At 34.0% G+C, this 24459-nt stretch overlaps 1 protein-coding gene across 1 annotated transcript in view; it reads left to right on the top strand.

Annotated features, from left to right (window-relative positions):
• Nucleotides 1–24459, top strand: part of LOC306658963 (uncharacterized protein) — a gene marked incomplete at its 5' end in the record, with an annotated part of 142810 nt that overhangs the window by 109317 nt on the left and 9034 nt on the right. Inside the window, 5 exons of the mRNA XM_079136235.1 lie at nucleotides 3122–3279; nucleotides 5122–5155; nucleotides 8638–8779; nucleotides 13879–14098; nucleotides 15549–15732. Coding sequence (XP_078992361.1) covers nucleotides 3122–3279; nucleotides 5122–5155; nucleotides 8638–8779; nucleotides 13879–14098; nucleotides 15549–15732 — 738 coding nt within the window. The remainder of the gene's footprint in view (nucleotides 1–3121; nucleotides 3280–5121; nucleotides 5156–8637; nucleotides 8780–13878; nucleotides 14099–15548; nucleotides 15733–24459) is intronic.

Below are 24459 nucleotides of genomic sequence, written 5' to 3' on the forward strand. Positions count from 1 at the left end.
CTCTCAAGTTTTCTTTGATCTTCATACTACTTCCCATAGTAGTTGCACTAATTTGCAGTCCTATTAGCAATGTATGAGTGAACTTTCCCCTCACATCCTTGCTAAAAGTTATTGTTACTTGCATTCTTGATAATTGCCATTCTGAATAGAGTGAGATGGATTCTCATTGTAGTTTTAATTTGCATTTTTTCTAGTTGCTAGAGATGTTGAACATTTTTTCTTATACATATTTTAACCAATTGTATTTCTTCTTCTATGAAGTGTGTATTCAGTTCCTTTGCCCATTTATTGATTGTGTTATTTGTGCTTCTTTTTTGGTATTAAGTTTTTTGAGTTCTTTGTGTATCTTGGATATTAACTCTAGTTTTTTTTAGCCTATCATAGTGTCCAATTTTCTTGAAATTGCTAGCATTCTTTCACTTGTCTCCCCAGAGGGGATCTTACCCTCTCCCACCTCGCCAACATGCACAGTAGCCTATTTTTTTTTTTTTTTTTTTTAGAAATTCTCTTAATGTTCTACATGTGTTCTCAGTCTCACCTGGTCACTGACTGTACAGTTGAACTGCAGTGTTTTCCCACTGCAGCTGTGGGGGCAGGGAGACCCCAGCACACCCTGCCAAGCCCATATTCCCGTCATCCAGTGGATTCAGGTCCTTCACATCCATACACTGCCTTATTTGGTGTATACTGATATTGGCTCTTAAAATATGATAACTCCAAAGGAAGAACCAATTTAAATAAAACACCCTTTAATTTGACAAGTCATGTACTTGATGGTAAGGGAAAAGTTGCTTCCGAAGTGTCTGTCTCTGTGGTACTGCAGAAATGTCTTAAACCAAAAGAACCCAGTGTTGAAAATATCTTTCCTTCTTATGAATGCTCTGAATTCCTGGAGCATTCTCACTATTCATCTTCTGAGATGCATCTAAGTGAAAATAAATTAGAGCCTGAAAATCACAAATTAGAAACTGAACATGTTTCTAATTCTGAAGAGGATGATTTTTATAATACAGAAAATAAGAAAAAGCAAACCAGAAGTTGTTAACAGTTACAATGAACGAAGATCAAGAATTTGATCTGCAAATAAAATCAACTATGAACATAATTACTCCTAGTTGGAATTTAAATGTTGGACATATGCCTGGGTCTAGTAAGTAAAAAACCCATCTCGATTCACATCTTCCCTACTCCCAAGAAGTGCATCACATGACTCAAATGAAAAGGCACAGTATTTACACTGTTAAAGATACGTATAAGAAAATAAAATCAATACAAGGTGTGTTCCAGAAGCCATTATATGATCATCGCAGTGCTGACAGCCATAAGAGCATGGGAACTGAATTAGAAAAGATGAGTTTCTCTCTGCCACGTAGTGACAGAATGATGGCAGGATGTTTAGATGACCACTCACTGCAAGGCAAGGGAAGGTTTAGGAATGAGATAGGCATGGTACAGGTGGAGGTCCTGGCATTAGAAAAAGCAAAAGAGTACCTTCAAAATGGGATAGATGTTCTCTTGTTGCTACTCTTGGTTCTTCTATTGATTATATTCTGATTTCCTGCTTTTAAAAAGCTCATGTATTAAATGGGGTTATATAAATATGAAATTTTATCTAGAAATAGATTCTCGTTGCTCTCTCCATAAACAGGAGAAAACATTCTCATGATCTTTCTTCTTCATTATCTTAAATCAATCAATCTTTCAAGTGCATATGAACTGGGAAATTTAGTCCTGTACCATGTATGTAACCTTCTGAACCAAAATAAGTATAGAGAAAATTGCTTACAAGATGTAATAAACTTGAAGTGTTTTCTGTTTGGTTTTTCCTATTGGACTAAGATTAATTAACATTTATTTAAACAAAATAATGGAAATGTCAGGGGAAGGAAGTCATGACTGAGATAGAATATATCCATGTGCCTAGTTTGGGGAGGTGTGACATATATTTCCAGCCAAACTAATCTGTTTATTGTGTTTCCATCTGTATAAATTTATCTGTTTTACTCAAATGATTGAAACTTATAATTCTAATATGAGCACTTTAAACATTTTTTAATAAGTATATGTAGTTCTGCATTTTAAAAATCATTACTTTTAAATGTTTCTGTTTCAGGCAGCCCTTTAGGTCATTTTGGAAAATTTGTTAATTTTGGTATGAATGATTTTATCACATAAAAAAAGCATTAAATCTCAGCCCCAAAGTTTGTACTTATTACTGATATAAACATGGACTTTGAAGATCACTGAGTTTTAAATATAAGCAAAAACATAGAGATATCCTTTTTAAAATAAATGTAGTGGCCTGTGAACTGGGAGGCTTCCCATTTCCCAAGAAAGCATTGCTTCACTTTGCCTAGGTTGCATTTAATATTTCTGTTTAGATATGAAATTCTAGATAATTTATCTGATCCAGCATTATGAAATTGCAGTATTTTTCTATGCCACCAAGATGCTAGGTAGTGCCACTGGGGAGCTTTGATAGACTCATAAAATCTCTTGAATTTACTCCTAGGTAGATAGTGGGGCTAATGTAGATAACCAGTCTGGGAAGCATCTCACTTTCCAGCATTCCAGTTACAAGGCAGCAGGTTTGCCCTGTTCCTTGTGTTGCAGCAAACTTAGTGCATACAGTGCAGTGAGCACCTTCACTGTATTGCTCTCCCTGGATCCAAATGGCAAAAAAAATTGCAAAAGGCAAGGGGTAAAGACTAGAGAAGAAAGGGGACATCTTCCTGTGTTTACTGAGGCCCACAGATGCAGTCTCTGAATCTGGATGATTCATTTAAGATCCAGGTAGTAAAGAGAAAAGAGGACTCCTTTCATGTCCTTTTTTTCTGCATCTGCCAGTCATAAACAGGGAATGTAAAAGATAGCAAAGAATGGATCAAAATATAAGCATAGAATGAAGAATTGTTTTCTTTGATACTTTGAAGAATTCTGTTTCCTCCACTCAAAATGAAGCAGAATTTACAAAACTTTTCAATGACATTTTATAAAGTAAAGGAAGCACAAAATATTTTATGGGCTGAAATAGTGACAATAAACTAAGTCAGGTGGTAAAATTAAGGATGAAACAGAAAGAGAAACCTTTTTATTGAAAAGTATCAGTTTTCATTTAAAGGTTGAAGAAAAAAACAAGGAGCACCCAATTGAAATAAAAGAATCACAAAACCTATGTGAAGGTGCTGAAGATGATGATGATGAATCACCTGAAAAAAGAGAGAGCAAAAAAACTGATCATGAATGTGTTTCTCTTAGGAAGTATCAAAAACATGATGGGTAAGCCTATGGTCGTATTTCACAGTAGATAATTGTTATTCTCTTCTAAATCTCATACTAATTCGGTCTAATACTCAGGATTCAGAAATATTAAGGTTTAACTGGGGATATTCAACCTTGGAGGGTTTCCAGAAAAATGAAAATAAACAATGAGGTACCATTTTATTCCAAATGTATTGATGAATATTTATTTACAAAATAATAACCACTGTGAGGAAGAACACATTCTCGTATACTGTTCTTGCAGTAAATTGCTCATCACTTTTGGAAGGATATGTTAGTGGTATGTACCAAAGATTCAAAATATTATTCCTCAAACCTAAAAGCTTCACTTCTATTACTGAATCCTTCTTGGAATAGAAAAGATGACTTGTAAATGCATTACCTGCACACATATATTAAGAACAAATATATGTTGTATATAATACACAGTAGGTGAATATATCTAATAATTGTAACAGGTACATTAAACATACAAAATATATGTTAAGGACATTTATATAAATATGTACATTAATGTGTATATTAAGGGTGTTTATTATAGCACTGTCATATTAAGTTGGAAATAGTCTAAATACTCATCAATAAGGAAGTAGGTGAAATGCCATTTCCATAAACTAATGCAGTATGCACTCATTTAAAAAATGAGGTTGGTTCTATAGCACACTGATAATTTCACAATTTAAGTACATTTACAACAGTTTGATGATGCCTCTTAAACACATTTTGTTCTAATTCTTGGGAATCATCATGTGTAGCTATGATTTTGTTTGGTGCTTTAAAATATCAGGTGTATCAATTTAATAGTTGTTTAGGGAAAATGGAAGGTTTTGTTTGTGCACAACAGAAATGTGAACAATTGACATCCTAGTATCCAATATTGCTTTGGGATTTTAAAGTTTTAAAGCATACAAATCTTGTTTCCTCATATCAACAGTGGCATTAAAAATGGATTCCGTGCTGAGAAAGTATTTGTGAAATGTACAAATAAACTAGTGAATAGATAATAATGCCTGTTGATAAATTTCTGTAGAAAAAATAAATCTCTAGTTATTGAAACTAAACTAGGTTTCCAAAATTGCCTTAAACTCTTTATTTAAAAAATATTGGCAAGATTCAAAAATTATTATTTATAATTATCACCAGATAAGGGATGATAACGTAGACTGATCTGCTATTATAACTCTTAAAACACTTTTTCAGCGTATTGTGAAACACATGTTTTAGAACCTGAAACATGTATTCTGGGTTTGCTGCTGACCATCTGTATGCCTTTGAGCAAGTAACTTGGCCTTTCTTTGCCTAGTTTCTTCCCTTATAAATACCTAATATGCTATCTGCCTTGTGGAATTGTTGTGAAGATGCAAAGAAGTTGAACCCATGTGGAGTGCTGGAAACATGCAAAATGGTTACATAGTAGGTTTTGAGAAACTAACTCATATTATTTTACAAAAGGATTTTCCCTTGTAAAAGGCTTTAAGTCCTATTTTACCAGTGGGTTTGAGTCTCTGGTAAAATTTTGTCTTATTTGGATTACAACTGCAAAAATGTTGTATTTCTATCAAATAATGGAGGTAACATATACTCTTTCTTTGGCAAAGTGTGGTCTGAATTTTACTTTTATTATGGACTTATTGTTAGTATTATTCTTTGTCCCTTAATATTACTCTTTCTGTTTATGATAGTAGAAAATGATTGAAATTTAAATAACCCATAAAATTTATGAATAGGAGAAACAAATTATGAAGGTAGAGATTTTACATAAAAAGATAATAGACATTCTTATTTACATATTAGTATTTGCCTGAAAGGATTTTATGTGTGTGTTTTTTCTTTTTTTAGGCTCACAGAGAAAGCATCTAATGAAAAGGGAAAGGTATTGTTAAAAATAATAAAAGATAGTATTTTATTAAAAAATGCACTCTGAAAGGCTAAGTGATACAATCTAAAAGTGATTTGTAAAATGTAACCTGAAAAAAATTAGGGAATCTTTTGTTCGGTAAAGACTTCTACTCTGAGAAAGTGATTAAGAAGCAGTCACTAGCTCTTTTAAGAGAAACTAGCTCTTTTAACAAGTACCTGTGTTGTTGCATATAAAATGACAGACAATTGCTCCCTCCCATGAATTTAGTACATGGTATATATATTTGGAAGACATATTGAAATCATATTTTTATTATTTATTTCAATTTTTAATTTTTAAAAATTATTTCTCATACATGTATATAGGGTAATAATGTTTCTCTTATTCTACCATCCTTCACATCCCTACCAGCCCACCCCTCTCCTCATTCCCCTCTGCATAATCCAAAGTTCCTTCATTCTTCCCTCCCTTTCCCCCTCTATGGATCATTATCCACTTATCAAAAGAAAGCATTCGGCCTTTGGGTTTTGGGATTGACTTATGTCACTTTAGCATGATATTTTCCAGCTCTATCCATTTACCTGCAAATGCCTATTTCATTCTACTTTAAGGCTGAGTAATATTTCATTGTGTATATGTACCATATTTTCTTTATCCATTCATCTGTTGAAGGGCATCTGGGTTGTTCCATAGTTTAGCTATTGTGAACTGGGCTGCTATAAACATTAATGTGGCTGTGTCACTGTAGTATGTTGATTTTAAGTCCTTTGGGTGTAGGCCAAGGAATGGGATAGCTGGGTCAAATGGTAGTTCCATTCCAAGTTTTCTGAGGAATCTCCATACCGCTTTCCAAAGGGGTCACACCAATCTGCAGTCTCAACATCAATATGAGTGTACCTTTTTTCCCTGCATCCTTGCCAACATTTCTTATGCTTGTATTCATAATAATTGGGCATCTGACTGAGTAAGATGAAATCTTAGTTTTGATTTGCATTTCTGTAATTGCTAGAGATGATGAACATTTTTTCATATATTTGTTGATTGATTGTATATCTTCGTTCTGTGAAGTGTCCTGCTCAGTTCCTGTGCCCATTTATTTATTGGGTTCTTTGTATTTTTGGTGTTAAGTTTTTTGAGTTCTTTATATATTCCTGGAGATTAGTGCTCTATCTGAGGGTGTGTGGTAAAGATTGTTTCCTATTCTGTAGCTTCATTCTTCACGTTATTGATTGTTTCCTTTGCTGAGAAGAGGCTTTTTTAGTTTGGAATTCATCCCTTTATTGATTCTTAAATTTACTTTTACACTTAGGAGTCTTGTTAAGGAAGTTAGGTCCTAAGTTGACATGATGAAGATTTGGTCCTACTTTTCTTCTGTTAGGTGCAGGGTCTTTCTCTGTCCGAGTGCTAAGTCCTTTGATCCATTTGAACTGATTTTTGTGCAGGGTGACAGAGGATTAATTTCATTTGGTTACTTATGGATTTCCAGTTTTCCCAGCACCATTTGTTGAAAGGGCTATCTTTTCTTGAATGTATGTTTTTGACACCTTGTCTAGTATGAGATAACTGTATTTATGTGGGTTTGTCTCTGTTCCTTCTACTTTATACCATTGGTCTACATGTCTATTTTGGTGCCATACGCATACAGTTTTTACTATTGCTTTGTAGTATAGTTTAAGGTCTGATAGTGTGATGGCTCCTGCTTCACACTTATTACTAAGAATTGCCTTGGCTATTCTGGGTCTCTTAATTTTCTAAATGAATTTCATGATTGCCTTTTTTATTTCTATGAAGAATGTCATTGGGATTTTCATAGGAACTGCAGTAAATCTGTATAAAACTTTTGGTAGTATGATTGTTTTGACAATATTAATTCTGGCTATCCAAGAACATGGTCTTTCCAACTTCTAAGGTCTTCTCAATTTTTTTTAGTGTTTCTTTAGTTTTCATTATAGAAGTCTTTACCTCTTTTGTTAGATTGATTTCCAAGTATTTATTTTTTTTATGCTATGGTTAATGGGATAGTTTTCCTAATTTCTTTTGCTGTGTATTTGTCACTTTGAATAGAAATGCATTTGATTTGTGGGTATTGATTTATATCCTGTTACTTTGCTGAATTCATTTATGAGTTCTAAAAGTTTCTGGTAGGATGTTTGAATCCTCTAAATATCAAATCATGTCATCAGCACATAGGCAAACTTTGAGGTCTTCTTTTCCTACTTGTATCTCTTTAATTTCTTTCATCTGTTGAATTGCTCTGGCTAGAATTTCAAGGATGCTATTGAACAGAAGTGGTGAAAGAGGGCATCCCTGTCTTATTCCAGTTTTTAGAGGGAATGCTTTCAATTTGTCTCCATTTAGAATGATGTTGGCCATGGGCCTAACATAGCTAACTTTTTACAATGTTGAGGTATGTTCCCACTATCCCTTGTTTTTCTAGTGTTTGAACCTGAAGGGGGTGCTGTATTTTTGTCAAATGCTTTTCTGCATCTGTTGAAATGATCATTTGATTCTTGTCTTTAAGTCTATTAATGGGTATATTACATTTATTGATTCCATATGTTGAACCAACTTTTGCATCTCAGGGATGAACCCCACTTGATCATGGTGCAGTATCTTTTTAATATGTTTGATATGAGATTAACCAGAATTTTATTGAGAATTTCTGTGTGTATGTTCCTCAGAGATATTGGTCTGAAGTTTTCTTTCTTTGATGTGTCTGTCTGGTTTTGGTTTCAGGGTGATACTAGCCTCATAGAATAGGTTTGGAAAGGTTGCCTCCTTTCTATTCCATGGAATAACTAGAGAAATATGGGTGTTAATTATTCTTTGAAGGTCTTGTAGAACTCAGCTGAGAAACTGTCTGGTCCTGGGCTTTACTTTGTTGGTAGATTTTTGATGGCATCTTCTATTTCACTGCTTGAAATTTGTCTGTTTAAATTTTATATGGCCTCCTGTTTCAGTTTTGGATAGATCATATGTCTAGAAATTTGTCGATGTCTTCGAGTTTTTCTATTTTATTGGAGTATAAATTTTCAAATATTTCTAATCTTCTGTATTTCAGTAGTATCTGTTATGATATTTCTTTTTTCATCATGAATTTTAATGAATTCAGTTTTCTCTGTCTTCTTGTTAGTGTGGCTAAGGTTTATCAATTTTGTATATTTTTTCAAAGAACCAACTTTTGTTTTGTCAAGTTTTTCAATTATTACTTTTGTTTCAATTTCATTAATAAATAAAGCTCTGATACTAATTATCTCCTGTTTCTGCTGCTTTTGGTGTTGATCTGTTTCTTTTTTCTAGAACTTTGAAGCTGTAATGTTAGGTCATTTAATTGTTGACTTTTTATTCTTTTAATGTATGAACTCAATGCCATGATCTTTCCTCTTAGCACTGCTTTCATAGTATCCCAGAAATTATGATATGTTGTATTGGTGTTCTCATTTACCTATAAATAATTTTTTATTTCTTCCTTGGAAATCATATTGGTTTTATAGGTTGAAAAACAAGCCAATGCCATGGAAGACCTTGATAACTTAAACCAATCATCTGAAACAGCCTCAAAGGATTTTGAGTTGGCTCACCCTAATTATAATAAAATTTTGCTGTTGATTGAACAACACAAAACATCATGTAAAGGTAGGACCTTTGCATAAAAATTAGGCCTTTTATATATATTATAGTAATAGTATAGTATAGGGTACTGCACTGTGGAGCAGTGATGTGTTATATCTGTTTCTATCAGAAATATACTTTATATTAAAATAGATGGAGAACTATGTTACACCCTTAGCCAAAGAGCTATGATAATTCCCACTGCACTTTTCTTTGTGAATGCACCTCAACTACTTTTATTGGCTGTGTTGCACTCTTATGCCTTTATCATTATCAGGTCAGGTTACCATTGTCTCTATCTGAAGTCAGCAGTACCTTAGACCTGTTTTTCCTGCTGCCTGACCTCCTGAAATCATGCTCAAGCCTGCTCTCATAATTACACATTTAAAAAAATTCAGATCGATTATACTAACCCCACCCTTGAAACCTTGCTCTCACTTATCTTTGTTATAAGGTTAAAGATTTCAATTATCTAGCTTTATTCTGCATTTCTGTGTCCCAAACAGTGTCTTAGATGTTTGGCCTTGCATTACTGCTTTTAGTTTTCAAAACCTTTCATGAGTTATTATTGAAATATAATAAAGTGCACATATATAATGTGTGTGATTTGACAAATTTTGACATATGTATTAAACATGTTTAAATACCATAATCAAGATGTTGACACTGAGATTCCATCTTATTCCAGTTAGAATGGCAACAATCAAGAATACAAGCAAAATAAATGTTGATGGTGCTGATGTGGGGGAGAGGGTACACTCATACATTGCTGGTGGGCTAAAAATTTGTGCAGCTCCTCTGGAAATCAGTATGGAGATTCCTCCAAAAACTTAGAATGGAGCCACTATTTGTCCCAGTTATCCCATACCTTGGTATATACCCAAAGAAGTTAAAATCAGCCTACCACAGTGACACAACCACATCAATGTTTATAGCAGGTCAACTCACAATAGACAAGCTATGGAAACAACCTGGGTGTCCTTCAATGGATTAATGGATAAAGAAAATGTGGTAGATATGTGCAATGGAATGTTACTCAGCCATAAAAATGAATAAAACTTTGGCATTTTCCAGTAAATGGATAAAACTGGAGAATATCATGCTAAGTGAAATAAGCCAATCTCAAAATACCAAAGGCCAAAAGTTCTCTCTGATTCACGGATGCTAACCCGAAGCAAGGGAGGGTGGGGAGAGGAAGAACAGAAATCCATCAGATTAGACAAAAAGAAAAGAAGGGAAGGGAGTGGACAGTAGAATGAATCAGACATAACTTTCCATTCCTTGTATTTGAATATACAACCAGGGTAACTGCATCATGTACAACCACAAGAATAGGATCCTAAATAGAATAACTTATACTCTATGTTGTATAATTTCCCAAAATACATTCTACTGTCATGTGTAATGAAAAAATAACAAATTACAAAACAGTTAAGAAACCCAATACTCACAAAAATAGTTTTCATGCCCCTTTATATTACCTGATTAAGAGACTGTCAAACTGTTTTCCAAAATATTTCCACCATTTTCTATGCCCATGGTATGAGAGGTCCCATTCTTTTATATCTTGAATATCACATAGTATTGTCCATTTTTACAATTATAACCATTCTAATGGGGGTGCTCTGCACACATGTACACATCAGTATGGTTTCAATATGCATTACACTAATGACAATTAATGTTGAGCATGTTTCCCTGAGCTTATTATTAATTTGGATAACTTTTTGGTCATTTATTGTTGGGATCTTCTGTGTTGTGTCCCACGTGGAAGAGGAAAGGGTTGACTGCCAGAGGAGGATGTTGGTGGTTTTTCTATCCATTACTCAAAAAACATATCTACTCAATAAACACACAAGAGCCAATACTCTCTTTGTGAGAGATGGGGTGTAACGGGTCTGGCCATACCAGATCTGGCCTCTTTACAACATTAGACCTGCAGTAGTCCAACTGTCTGTTATTCATAGATGCACAGGTAAAAGGAGGCAAGGACGGGGAGGAGCTTTTTCTGTGATGGACAGGATAGGGTGGAGTTAGGAGAGCCATCCTCTTAGGGGGAAAATTCCAGAAGGAGACAGGGAACCACTCCCGTGCATCGATGCATGCTTCCTGGCAGTTCCTAGAAACCAGGCCTCTGCATCCCTCTGCTTAACCTAGTCTGATTCTGCTAAATAAGGATGACTTCCCACAATTTATCCTTTCAATTCTCTTTGTTTATTTGTTATTTTTAGTTATACATGACAGTAGAATCTATTTTGATATATTTATATAAGCATGAAATATAATTTATTCCAGTTAGGATTCTAGTCTTGTGGATGTACACAGTTGAGATTCACTGTGGTGTAACAAATAAGTACATTGGAAAGACTTGTCTGATTCATTCCACTGTCTCTTGCCACTTAAAAAATTAGTTTCTTTCATTATTTGATGAGGATGGAGAGTTCATTATATGATCTGGATACCATTCCATTACCAGCTATTCTTTTTGCAAAATGTTTTCACCACTTTGTGACTTGATATTTTCTCCTATTGACAGTTTATTTTTAAGAGCTTCAGTTTTAAATTTTGATGAAGTCTAACTCATGCATTTGTTTAATTACAGATATTTGTTTTACAGCATTTTAATTTATTTTGTAAACCATTTTATTATTAGCTGACAGTAATTGGACATATTTATGGTGTAAACTGTGACATTTCAATTCATATATATTATGTGTAATTATAAGATAAGCATGTTTCAGATATCTGTCACCTTGATTATCTTTCATCTCTTTTAGAATCATGCAAAATTCTTTCTAGAGAATAGATATTATGAAACCAACCTAGATGCCCTTCAACAGATGAATGGATAAAGAAAATAAACATATATTTGTTGTTGATTTCTGATCTGATGACTTTGTAATTAGGCAACTTACCATGCATTGTTAAATCATTATGACAATCTTTAATTACAATTTATTGTATGGTGTTATCACATGTTGTATTTTGGTGAGAAGAAAAGTGGTGGTGAACTCTTCTACATTCTGGCTGACTTTCTGCCTATTTTTTCTCTCACTGAGTAAGAGGCTTTGACCTCTTAGATGATACCTGTACATTTACTTATTACTGCGTGTAGTTCTATCAGTTTTTTTTTTTCTCATGAATTTTGCATCTGTACGGGGTACATAAACACTCAAGATTGTGGGTCTTCTTCATTAATTGAATCTTTTATCACTGTGAAATGACCATGTCTATCGCTGTTAGTGTTTTGTAATTATACCTTTAAATAGCCAATCCTGTTAAACCATATTCTACCAAGTGTCAGTATGGTTTGTCTTCTTCATATTTTTAACCAATTTGTGTCTGTATTAAAAAGGTATTTCTTGTAGGAAATTTATGGTTGTAGGAAGCATATTTCTTCCAGGAAGTGTAGTTGAATCAGACTGTTTTGTCCATACTGCCTTTTAATTGAAGTTGTTAGAACTTTTTGATTTAATATGATTGTTATATGCATTTGACCCTTGAGCAGTCTTGGTGTTAGGAGTGCCAACCACCTCTGCAGTCAAAAAATCTGAGTGTATATTTGAACCCTGCAAAATCAGAGTTACTAAGGGACTGCTGTTGACCAAAACTTTCTTCATAATATAAACAACATTTTGTATGTGAAAGGTGTTGTGGGGGGAGTATAAAAAACTGTGAGAGATCACTGCTTACAGTGATAGTCAATTAATTTACTGGAGGTAAACTGCTCCCATGGAGTTGATTAGCTCTGGTGGCCTTTTAAGCAGATGCTTATAAGACTTGAGTTCACCTCAATACCCATAGGAGGTGACTACAAAATTACTAGAGTAGTGTAGTTATGTATATGATATTTCCTGACTTCTCTGAGCTGTTTCAAATTGTTTCTAATTTCCTCAAATAACAAACAAATCCTTGTATAAGACAACCCACAGAGTTCAAACCTGTTTTGTTCAATGGTTAATGTAGTTGGGCTTATCTGTCATTGTGCTCTTTGATTTCTGTCAGTTTTCCTCCCTACAAGTGTAATTTGTGTTTCTTTTTAAATTATATCTTTCATGCCTCCTAGTCTCCTTTTGAATTTTATTTTGGAATTCAGTTAGGGTACTGGTAATGAGCTTGATTCTTCTCAGTCTTGTTTTTATGATTTGTCAGGTGATCAACTGGTTATGAATTCTCCACTACTGGAACCTGCTGATGACTCTTCCCATGTCCTATGAAATATCCGATATTCCACACTGACTGGTAGGAAGAGACCTTCCTGGCACTCTGTGAACCAAAGGCAGTTTCCTCCAATGCTTTGCAGTGCTTTTGCCTTTGATCTCAGGTTGCTTCTTGGCACTCATAGGTTTGTTGTCCACTGGTCTTCTAAATATTCAAAAGGGTCCCTCCGGAGATCTCCAAGATTCTTTCTCTGTACTGCTTTCTCTTCTCCTGCTCTATCCTGAGATCTCTCTGTGTCTTGGTTTTACCAGAATCTCAGCCCCATCATCTCAGCTCAGGGAGGCTGATAGACTCTACTGCTTGTTCTCCTTGAGTCAGGGCTGGAAGCTCTCTCACAACAGGGAGATGGCACACTTGCAAAGCTTACATCGTTTGTTTCCTGTCTTCCAGGGAACATTGTCCTCATTGTCTGAAGTCCACTGTCTTGAAAATTGGTATTTAATGTATTTTGCCTGTTTGGGTTTGGGTAGTTTCAGGTGAGTACCTGTTACTCCATCTTGACCAGAAGCAGACTGTAATAGAGCTTCATTCAGTGCATGCTGTATGTTGACTGGAATGCTCTTCTTCACCCTCTGCCCAGCTACTTCCTGATCATTCTTCACTTCTCTGGGGAGCCATATTTTCCTCAGGGAAATCTTTCTGTAGATTTGATTCCATTATGTGATTACAAAACTGTTTCCTTACATTATGCATTTTTTTGGTCTCCTCCTTTACACTTTAAGCTAAAGAAGAACATGGGTCTGATAGGTTTGTCTACCAAGTATATTATAATATGCCTGAAATTGTAGGCAGACTGCATGAATTTGTTCAGTGCAGGAATGAGTGCATGTGAAAATGTAAGTCATTCATATATGAGAAATATTCAAATATTTTACTTCTATCTTATTTTTTCCCTCATATAGATTCTGTTAGTCTATCCAAAATTGAAGATGCAGTTATTTCCTCTCAAAGAATAGAACATAAAAAATGTCACTGTTCACAGTGTTTACTACTTACAGAAGAACTTGTAAAAATGGAAGATAAAGTTTGTGGACTAGAGATGAAGCTATTAGAAGCAATGAGAGTGACATGCAAGCTAGAGCATAAAAAAGCAGAGTGGAAACAAAAACTCTTTAATTTGAGGTACAATATCCTAAACTTAGAGGAATGTTTGAATGATTTTTTTGTTTTAACTACAGATATGTAGGGAATATAATGTATTTCCTGACTTACCTTTTGGCATTTCATAATGAAGTAAATTTCTTATTTATCTGGAGTGTGAAAATCTTGGACATAATAACAAGTCAGTAGAAATGATTTCTTCTACTAATTAAATGCATATTCTCTCCAATCATAATGTTACTGGCTACATAGAAGCTCACTTTACAGGAATCTCAGTATTTTGTAACAAATGAAGTTTGGGGTTGTCTTTCATTCTTTTAAAAAACATTTGTATTGCAATCATTGCTTCAAGAAGCCTCATTTATAGAAATCATTTTCTATATGTTTGTTTTTACTACATTCTTCAAAATAGAATTATTTGATTAAAGTAGAGAGATTTTTAAAAAATTATTTGATCAGGATTTCTAAATTGTACTCTAGAAAGTTTATGTTAATTTACAGTTCCAGGAGAGATGAAATGGGCATTTTCCTCAACCAAGAACATGTTTTGAAAAATTACATATTTTTTTTTTCTTCTGGTGTCTGGGATCAAAACCCAGGATCTTGTTCAAGTGGGTTGGTGTGCTACTACTGAGCTAGATCCCCAGGTACTGTTTTATTCTTAAGACCCATGAAAGAAAATATGAATTGAAAAGTGATTACTGACTAGCTTATTCACCTTTTCTCATAAATAAATAAAATTAGTTCAAATTTCTCTGGTAAAAGGATATTTTACTCTTTATTTTTGGATTAAATATAAGGTCCTTTCTTATTCCAAGGGTAATTTGTAAGTTGTTTATAAAGTACATAATAATCAACAAGATCAGTTGAAAATGTCACCCAGAAAGAAATAACTAAAAGTGTAATAACAGGAATTAGACTCCGTGGACTAGCCTTGGGTTATATTAATATGCTGATATGTATTGTGTGAAAACAATATAAAAAGGTGCTATAACTTACATTGTGAATCATTGGTAGGAATATGTTCAGTGTTTCATGAAGATGAAACTTTATTTCTAGTAAACTTATAAACTGATTTGTAAAAAATACATTTTTTAAACATCTTTAAATTTTATTTAGAATTGAGGAGGAAACATGACTTTGCTTGAAAGTTAAGTTTCAACTTATCAATTTACAGAATCATCTCAAAATTCTTTTTGCATAATTTCTACCAGTTATTTATAACAGACTCTTAACCACTAATGGAATGTTCTTTATTACCTTTCTGTGTCTAAATCTTCTATATCTATATATACATATATCCCCTTTGAGAAAGATTGAAGAAGAAAATAAAATATGAAAACAAGAAGGGAAATGTATTTGAGAACACAGAATTTTTTATTAGAATGATAAATTAACATACGAAGAGCCAGATCACAAAATGAACTTTTCACTAACAAAATGAATTTTAAGATAACCTATTTAACTGCAGCTGTGACCTACAAGAAGAGGAGAAGAGGAGAAGTAATGCTGAATATTTTTTAAATAAAATTAAGACCAAGTTAAGAGAAAAAGAAGAAGATTATAATAAAGAAAGGGAAATCAAAACACAACTTGAAATCTCTCTTAAAAGAAGAGATATGGAACTGAGTGCTGCAAGAAATAAGTTAATTGAGGTAAAGTAATCCTCAGTAAAGTTTCAAACTTCTTATTTCAGCATTAATTGTAATATTTGTATAATTTAATATATGTAGTCATGTTTCACTTAATGATTGGGATAAGATCTGAGAACAATGGCATTGTTTAGTAATTTCATCATTATGCAATCATAAGCTGTACTCACACTCACTGAAGATGTCTACCCTTTTATATATCCAGTGTGTTGTCTATTAAAGAATTGTTATGCTATGCATGACTACATTATTTAGATTTAAAACAAAAGACTATCTCATCCTAAAGTTAAGTGATGGCCTTTATGGCTAAAATTATTTATTGCAAATGTTGACATCTAATGGATGCTCAACATCATTTCTGAATGTAGTAATGGAAGGTGAGTGAAGTTAACTCACTAACGTAATTGTTAATTTGGGCATTTTGTGTTATAATATAAGCTGAATCACTTTGAAAATATCAGGAAACTTGTTACATGTTTTATAAAATTTTGTATTTCATGATACTGCCTCAGTCTGCATTTAGGATATGTTTCTGCTCTGACCAGTTTAGCTGTCATATATGTGATTAAAATTTGAGCTATTCATGTCGGATAAAGTTCTATGTGCCTTAATATACTCCTTCTATTTAAGATATATTTATTAGAGTACCATAATTATATGTAATATTTGGGTTCATTTTGACTAAATCTTACCTGCAAGGAAGTTGAATTCAAGCCCCTTTCCCCCTCTTTTCCTCATTTGCTTCCTTCCTGCTAGCCTCCCTCTCTTCTCTATTAAACGTCCTTTCTTTTACATAAGCATGAAAGTGAAATTCCCTTTGGTATCTTTATATATGGTCATAGTGTGGTTTTGTTAAATTCATTCCATTTATCTTCCCCTTTTCCTTCCTTCCTCTCATTCTCCTACATTTACTTCACTATTCTTTCCTGTATCTTTATGAACTCTGACCCCTTCCCCCACTGTCTTCTTTCTCTTATTTTGCTCTAGCTTCCACATATGAAAGAAAACATTTAACCTTTGATTTTCTCAGTCTGGTTTACTTCCCTTAGCATGATTTTGCCCTTTTCCATCCCTTTGCTGGCAAATGTCATTCTTTCATTCTTTTTTTAGGGCTGAGTAAAATTCCATTGTGTATATTTATCACATTTTATTAATCCATTCATCCACCGATGAATATCTAGACAGGTTCAATAGTTTGGCTACTGTATTCTACTATAAACACTGAAGTGTATTGCTATGGTATGCTGATTTTAGATCTTTCGGATATACAAGGAGGAGTGGGATAGCTGTGTCACATGGTGATTCCATTCCTAGTTTTTTGAGTAATCTCTACATTGCTTTCCAGAATGGTTGTACTAGTTTGCTATCCCACCAACAATGTAACAGTGTACCTTCCCCCCCATATCCTCACCAGCATTCATGTTCTTTATAATTGCCATTCTGACTGGAGTGAGATGAGATCTTAGTGTGTTTTAATTTGCATTTCCCTAATTGCTAGAGATGCTGAAGGTTTTTCATACTTTGTTGATCATTTGTGTTTCTTCTTTTGAGAAGTTTCTGTTTCATTCTTTTGCCCATTTACTGATTGAACTGCTTGTTATTTTTCACTGATATTTTTGAGTTCTTTATTTTTTTTTGTATATTAGTCTCCTGTCCAAGAAGTAGCCAGCAAAGATTTTTTCCCATTCCTTAGGCTCACTCTTCACTCTTCTAATTATTTCCTTTGCTGGTCAGAAGTTTTATAATTTGATGGCATCCCATCTATTGATTCTTGGTTTTATTTCTTGAACTTTAGGTGTCTCACTGAGGACATCAGGGACTGAACCCATATCATGGAATGTTGAGTGTATGTTTTCTTAGAGCACTTTCAAGGTTTCTGCTCTAATTGCTAAGTTTTTGAACTATTTTGATTTGACTTTTGTATGGGATGAAAAACCGGGGACCTAAATTCATTTTTCTACATCGGAATATCCATTTTTCCTAACACCATTTATTAAAAAGGCTGTCTTTTATCCAACATATATTTTGGCATCTTTGACAAATACCTAATGGGTATATAAATTTGAGTTTGTCTCTGTATCTTGTCTTCTACTTCATGGTCTTCATGTCTACTTTGATGTCAATACTGTTTTTGTTACTATAGCTCTGTACTATGATTTGTGATTAGGTATTTTAGTGCCTCCTGAATCACTTTTCTTGCCAAGAATTGCTTTGGCTATCCTGATTCTTTTATTCTTCCACATGAATTGTAGGACTGTTTTCTCTAGTTATGTGGAAAAAGCATGGGGATTGCATTGAATGTGAATACTGCTTTTGGGAATATGGCCATTTTGGTTATATTAATTCTGCCTATCCAAGAACATTGGAGGTCTTTCCATCTTCCGAAGTCATCCTCAATTTTTTTTTCTCAGTGTGCTATGATTTTCATTGTAGAGTCCTTTTACTTTCTTGATTAGGTAAATTCCCAGGTATTTAACTTATTTATTGATTGATATTATACTGAATGGGGTTGTTTTCTTCATTTCTCTGCTGAATCACTGTTAGAGTATAGAAAAGATATTGATCTATGAATGTTGATATTGTATCCTGCTACTTTGCTAAATTCATTTATCAGCTCCAGAAATCTTCTGGTGGAATTTTTTGGGTCTTCTAGATATAAAATTTTGTCATCAGCATACAGTGATAGTTCAACATCTTCTTTTCCAATTTGTATTCCTTAAATTATCATCTCTTTCCTGATTGCCCTGGCTAAAGTTTTGAGAAATAAATTGAATAGAAGTGATGAGAGTGAATTCTTATTTCAGATCATAATGGAATGAAAATATAAATCATCAGTAAGAAAATAATAATGAAACTACATAAAGATATGGGAATTAACACTCTTTTAAATGAAGAATGGATCAAAGGAGAAATTTGGAGAAAAGAAACCAAGAAATTCTTAGAAGCAAATGAAAACCAAGATATGACATATCAAAATCTTTGGGATAGTATGAAAGAAGTACTAAGAGAAAAAATTCATTCCTTTGAGTGCCTACATTAAAAAAAATAGAGAGAACCCAACTAAATAAGCTTATGCTCCACCTCAAATCCTTAGAAAAATAAGAACAAATAACACAAAAGTCAGTAAAAGTGAAGAAATAATAAGAATTAGAGCCATAATTAATGAAATTGAGAATAAACACAATTCACAGGATCAATGCAACAGAGTTGGTTCTTTGAAAAGATAAATGAGATTTATAATCCTTTAGTCAAACTAACCAAAAGAAAGCAAAGACCCAGGTCAACAAAAGTAAAGAAGAAAAAGGCGATATTACCACAGATATTTCTGAAATCCAGAGGATTGTTAGAAATTATTCAATAAATTGGAAAAATCTAGGAGATATTGACAGGCTCCTTTTTTATTTTTGATGATACTAAATCATCTTTAAAGTCCTGATTCTCTTTCTTTTTAAATTTAATTATTTAAAAAAAAATTTTTACAGACTGCATTTTGATTCATTGTACACAAATGTGGTACATCATTTCACTTCTGTGGTTGTAAATGATGTAGATTCATACCATTCTTGTAATCATATATGTGCATAGGGTAATAATGTCTGGCTCATTCCACCACTTTTCATACCCCCTCCCGTTTCCTTCTACATAATCTAAAGTTCCTCCATTTTTCTCTCACTCCCCACAACCCCCTATACCCCATTATTATATCATTCTCTTCAGGGAAGACATTTGGCCCTTTGTTTTTAGGGACTGGCTTATTTCACTTAGCATGATATTCTCCAATTCAATCCATTTCTTTGCAAATGCCATAACATTATTATTATGTTAATAATAATGGCTGAATATGGCTTTATGACTGAATAATATTCCATTGTGTATATATACACCACGGTTTCTTTATCCATTTTTCTGTTGAAGGGCATCTAGGTTGGTTTCACAATCTAGCTATTATGAATTGAGTTGCTATAAAAATGGATGTGGCTGTGTTACTGTAGTATGCTCATTTTAAGTCCTTTGGGTATAAACCAAGGAGTGGGAGGGATAACTGGGTCAAAAGGTGGGTCCATTCCAAGTTTTCTGAGGATTCTCCACACTGCTTTTCAGAGTGGCTACACCAATTTGCAACTCTACCAGCATTGTAAAAGTGTGCCTTTTCCCCCACATCCATGCCAACATCTATTATTGTTTGTGTTCTTGATAATAGCCATTCTAATTAGAGTAAGATGGAATCTCAGAGTTGTTTTAATTTGCATTTCTCTAATTACTAGAGATGTTGAACACTTTTTTATATATTTATTAATTGCCTCTGTGTCTTCTTCTGTAAAGTGTCTGTCCAGTTCCATGGCCCATTTATTGATTGGGTTCTTTGTATTTTTGGTGTAAAGTTTTGTAAGTTCTTTATAAATTTTGGAGATAAGTGCTCTATCTGAAATGCATGCAGAAAAGATTTTCTCCCACTCTGTAGGCTCTCTCTTCACATTCTTGATTGTATCCTTTGCTCGGAAAAAGTTTTGTAGTTTGAGTCCATCCTATTTTTTGATTGTTGCTTTGTTTCTTGTGCTTTGGGAGTCCTTGTTGAGGAAGTCTGATCCTAAGCCAACACATGATGAAGATTTGGGCCTACTTTTGTCTTCTATTAGGTGCATGGTCTCTGGTCTAATTCCTAAGTCCTTGAAACTGCCTCTTAGTATTTCTTTCAGAGTGTCCCAGAGATTTGATATGTTGTGTCATTGTCTCATTTACCTCTAGAATTTTTTTAATTCTTCCCTGATGTCTCCTGTTATCATTGCTCATTCAATAGCATATTATTTAGTCTCCAGGTATATGAGTTGTTTTTGTTTTTTATTTTATCATTCATTTCTAATTGCATTCCATTATGGTCTGTTCGATACAATGTAGTATCTCTATATTTTTGGATTTACTAATGGCTTCTTAGTGGCATAGCATATGGTCTATTTTGGAGAATGATCCAGGAGCTGCTGGAAGAAAAGTATATTCACTCGATGGTGGATGAAATCGCTGTAATGTCCATTAGTCTATATCATTGATTGTATTTTTATTTCTATAGTTTCTTTGTTCAGTTTTGTTTGGAGGATCTATCTAGTGGTGAGAGTGGTGTGTTAAATTCCCCCACTATTATCATGTTTTTGGTCTATTTGATTCTTAAAATTGATAAGGGTTTGTTTGATGAACATAGATGCTCCATTATTTGGGGCATAAATATTTATGATTATTATGTCTTGCTGTTTTATGCTTCCCTTAAGCAGTATGAAATGTTCTTCTTTATCCCTTCTAACTAACTTAGGTTGGAAGTCCACTTTGTCTGATATGAGGATGGAGACTCCTGCTTTTTTACTGGGTCCATGTGCATGGTATGTTTTTCACCATTCTTTCACCTTTAGTTTATGGATGTGTTTTTCTATGAGATGAGTCTCTTGAAGGCAGCATAATGTTGGGTCTTTCTTTTTAATCCAATCTGCCAGTCTATGTCTTTTGATTATTGTGTTTAGGCCATTAACATTCAGGGTTATTATTGTGATATGAGTTGTATTCCTGGTCATTTTGGCTTATTTTTGGCTTTTAACTTGCCTTGATTTCTCCTTTCATGGGCTTTTCCTTTAGGGTAGTTCCTCCCTTTGTTGACTTGTATTGTTGTTTTTCACTTCCTCCTCTCAAAATATTTTGTTGAGAATGTTTTGTTGTGCAGGCTTTCTATTTGTAAATTCTTTTAACTTTTGTTTATCGTGGAAAGATTTTATTTCATCATCAAATCTGAAGTTAGTTTTTCTGGGTATAGAATTCTTGGTTGGCATCCGTGTTCTTTTCAGAGCTTGAAATATATTGTTCCAGGCCCTTCTTGCTTTTAAAGTCTGGGCTGAGAAATTTGCTGATATCTCTATTGGTTTCCCCTTATATATAATCTGCTGCTTTTCTCTTGCAGCCTTTAAAATCCTATCTTTAGCTTATATGTGATGTATTTTCATTATAATGTGTCTTGGTGTGGATCTGTTGTAATTTTGTGTACCTGGTGTTCTGTAAGCCTCTTGTATTTGATTTTCCATTTCCTTTTTCTGGTTTGGGAAATTTTCTGATATTATTTCATTGAACAGGTTGTTTATTCCTTTGGTTTGTACCTTCCTCAATCCCAATAATTTTTAAATTTGTCTTTTCATGATATCCTGTAATTCTTAGAGGTTCCATTCATGACTTCTTAACATCGTTTCTGTTCAACCCTATTTTCAAGATTAAATATTTTGTCTTCATTGTCTGAGATTCTGTCTTCCACTAGATCTATTCTGTTGGTGATGTTTCTATTGAGCTTTTAATTTGGTTTATCATTTCTTTCATTTCAAGTATTTTTTTTTTCAGAATATCTCTTTATTGAAGTGTCCTTTTGCTTCCTGAATTTGCTCTTTTAACCATTTACTGGAATGGTCATGCTTTGCCTGCATTTGCTCTCCTATCTTGTCTTTTGTTTCATGGATCATTTTAATCATACAGATTCTAAACTCTTGTTCTGTCATTTCTCCTGCCATGCTGTCGTTGGATTCTATCACAACATCTTGGTTTGTTAGGGGCACTTTCTTCCCCTGTTTTTTCATATTGTTCCTCTATATTCCCCTCTTGCAGTGAATATCAGAGGTACTGAAGTTTCCACCGTGCAGGCTTATTATGACCCTACAATTTTCCAGTACTTATCCTTTGAAGGGGAGCTCAATACCAGTAGTACCCAATACAGAGAAAATGCAGACCTGAACCAGATAGCCCCTATGAAGACTTTAACATTATTGTAATGAACAGGATGAGTTCAATTACTATTTACAGTGTTTCTAGTTGTGAACAAGAGGATGGGGAAGGGTGTAAGATGTTAGTGAGTAAATAGAGGTACCTGTCAAAGGGCCTCCAGTCTCCACTAGGTGTCTTAGGAAGGGAGCTGCCCTTCCAGTGATGATGGCCACACCATCAGTAATAATTCAAAATGCCTGCACCAGTCTCCAAAGAAGCTGGGGAGAGCCAGCGTGAGGGTGTGCTGGGTCAGCTCGGGGGGCAGGCACAGTGTCCCTCTGCAGTGTGGGGCAGACAGGGCGGCTCAGCAACCAGCTTCCGTCTGTGGTCCAGGCTCCTCCTTTATAACAGGTTTTTTTTTTTTTTTTTTAAATTTTGAAAGTACTGCTTTTAATAAGCTTTTAGACTTACATCTGGTGGCAGGAGATCAAAAACTTAATGAAATGTATCTATGTTCTAGAGGGACAAAATGACACCAAGAGGCAACTTTTTAGAAAAGAGAAAGAATATTATAAGATGGGATTCTGGCAAATTATTCTTGCAAACAACATAGACAGACATGCAAAAAAACAATTCCTGATTACTTTCTTTTTGTTTTTAAAATATATGTGTATGTATTCATATGTGTGTGTATTCATATGTGCTTTAAACAAAAGCTGTATGCAACTTGGAATGTGTAGAGAATTTTAGTATCATCTATGTATATCCTTAATGTACATATTTTCGTGATGGGGGCAATTTTATCCCATTGGATAAAGTAACATTCTTATTTCAACTAATCTTTTCTGCAGCAATTCAGTAGTCCCTTTCATGATGGCTTCATCTAGAGAAAATACTTTTAATATATTTCATAGCAATTGGTGATTTTCTAATAATCTCCAAACCATTGCTACTAATAATAGATGTTCTAGTTTGGGGCAGTGATTTTAACCCCTTGGCATGTTAATGTGGAGGTCTGCTTAAGAGTCCCACTAGTAAGCCAGGAGGAACAGTGTAGCCAGCAGAAACCTTAGTGTGAATATTCTTTCCTCCATTTTGAGAAATGAAACAGTTTGCTCCAAGTAATCTCCTCTTTCTGTACAAAGAGTTTCTGAAAACACTGACTCGGAATACCAAATATTTAATGAAGATTTATTGGTACTTGTTTCATTCCTAATAAAATAGGTCTGTGTTTTCTCTATTTCATATTTACTCATATTTCAAAAATTACAATGAAAAAATAAATATTACCAAACAGAAAACAATCTCAGGATTTTCTGAGAAGAGCCTTATACATTATTTACTTTACTTGCTGTTAGGATTTTGAACCATATATGTTTATAGTACAGAAATTACTGTCTTGGAGGAAGAGAACCTCAAATGGGGTCAGAGGACTGGGAGGAAATTCTGAAGCCTGTATCCACTTTTTGTTACTTGGGGGTCTTTTTGTTGTTGTTCTAATTTGTTATACAAAATAAGCCAATCCCAAAGGACCAAAGGCCAGACCTTTTCTCAGATATGATGCTAATTCACAGTGGGGGAGCTAGGGCAGAATAGAGGATTAGGCAGAGGGTAGTGAAGGGAGGGGAGGGGCTATGGGATTAGGAGGATAAAAGATTACTTATACTTTCAACCTCACCTTTCTTTTCAGAATCATGGATTAAAAATAATTCACTGGCGTATGTAGAATTGCGGAGTTTAGTGCCTGGATTCATCAATTATCAATAGGTGTAATTCTTATAATGAAGTAAAAAATGTTAGAAAAGTAGAGTTTTGTAGAACATTTTCAGGAACGGAGAAGCAAAAGAAGTTTGTGAAATTTTTGTCTATCAAATATATGTACACTAAGGCCCTGACTATGGGTTGGCTCTATACCTAAGTTATAAGAATGTGAAAAATTTTTTAACATGGCCAGACCTATCTTTTTAAAAAAGATTTTTAGGTGTAGATGAACACAATATCTTTATT

Source organism: Sciurus vulgaris, assembly GCF_902686455.1.
Source record: "Sciurus vulgaris genome assembly, chromosome: 4".
Lineage (NCBI taxonomy): Eukaryota > Metazoa > Chordata > Mammalia > Rodentia > Sciuridae > Sciurus > Sciurus vulgaris.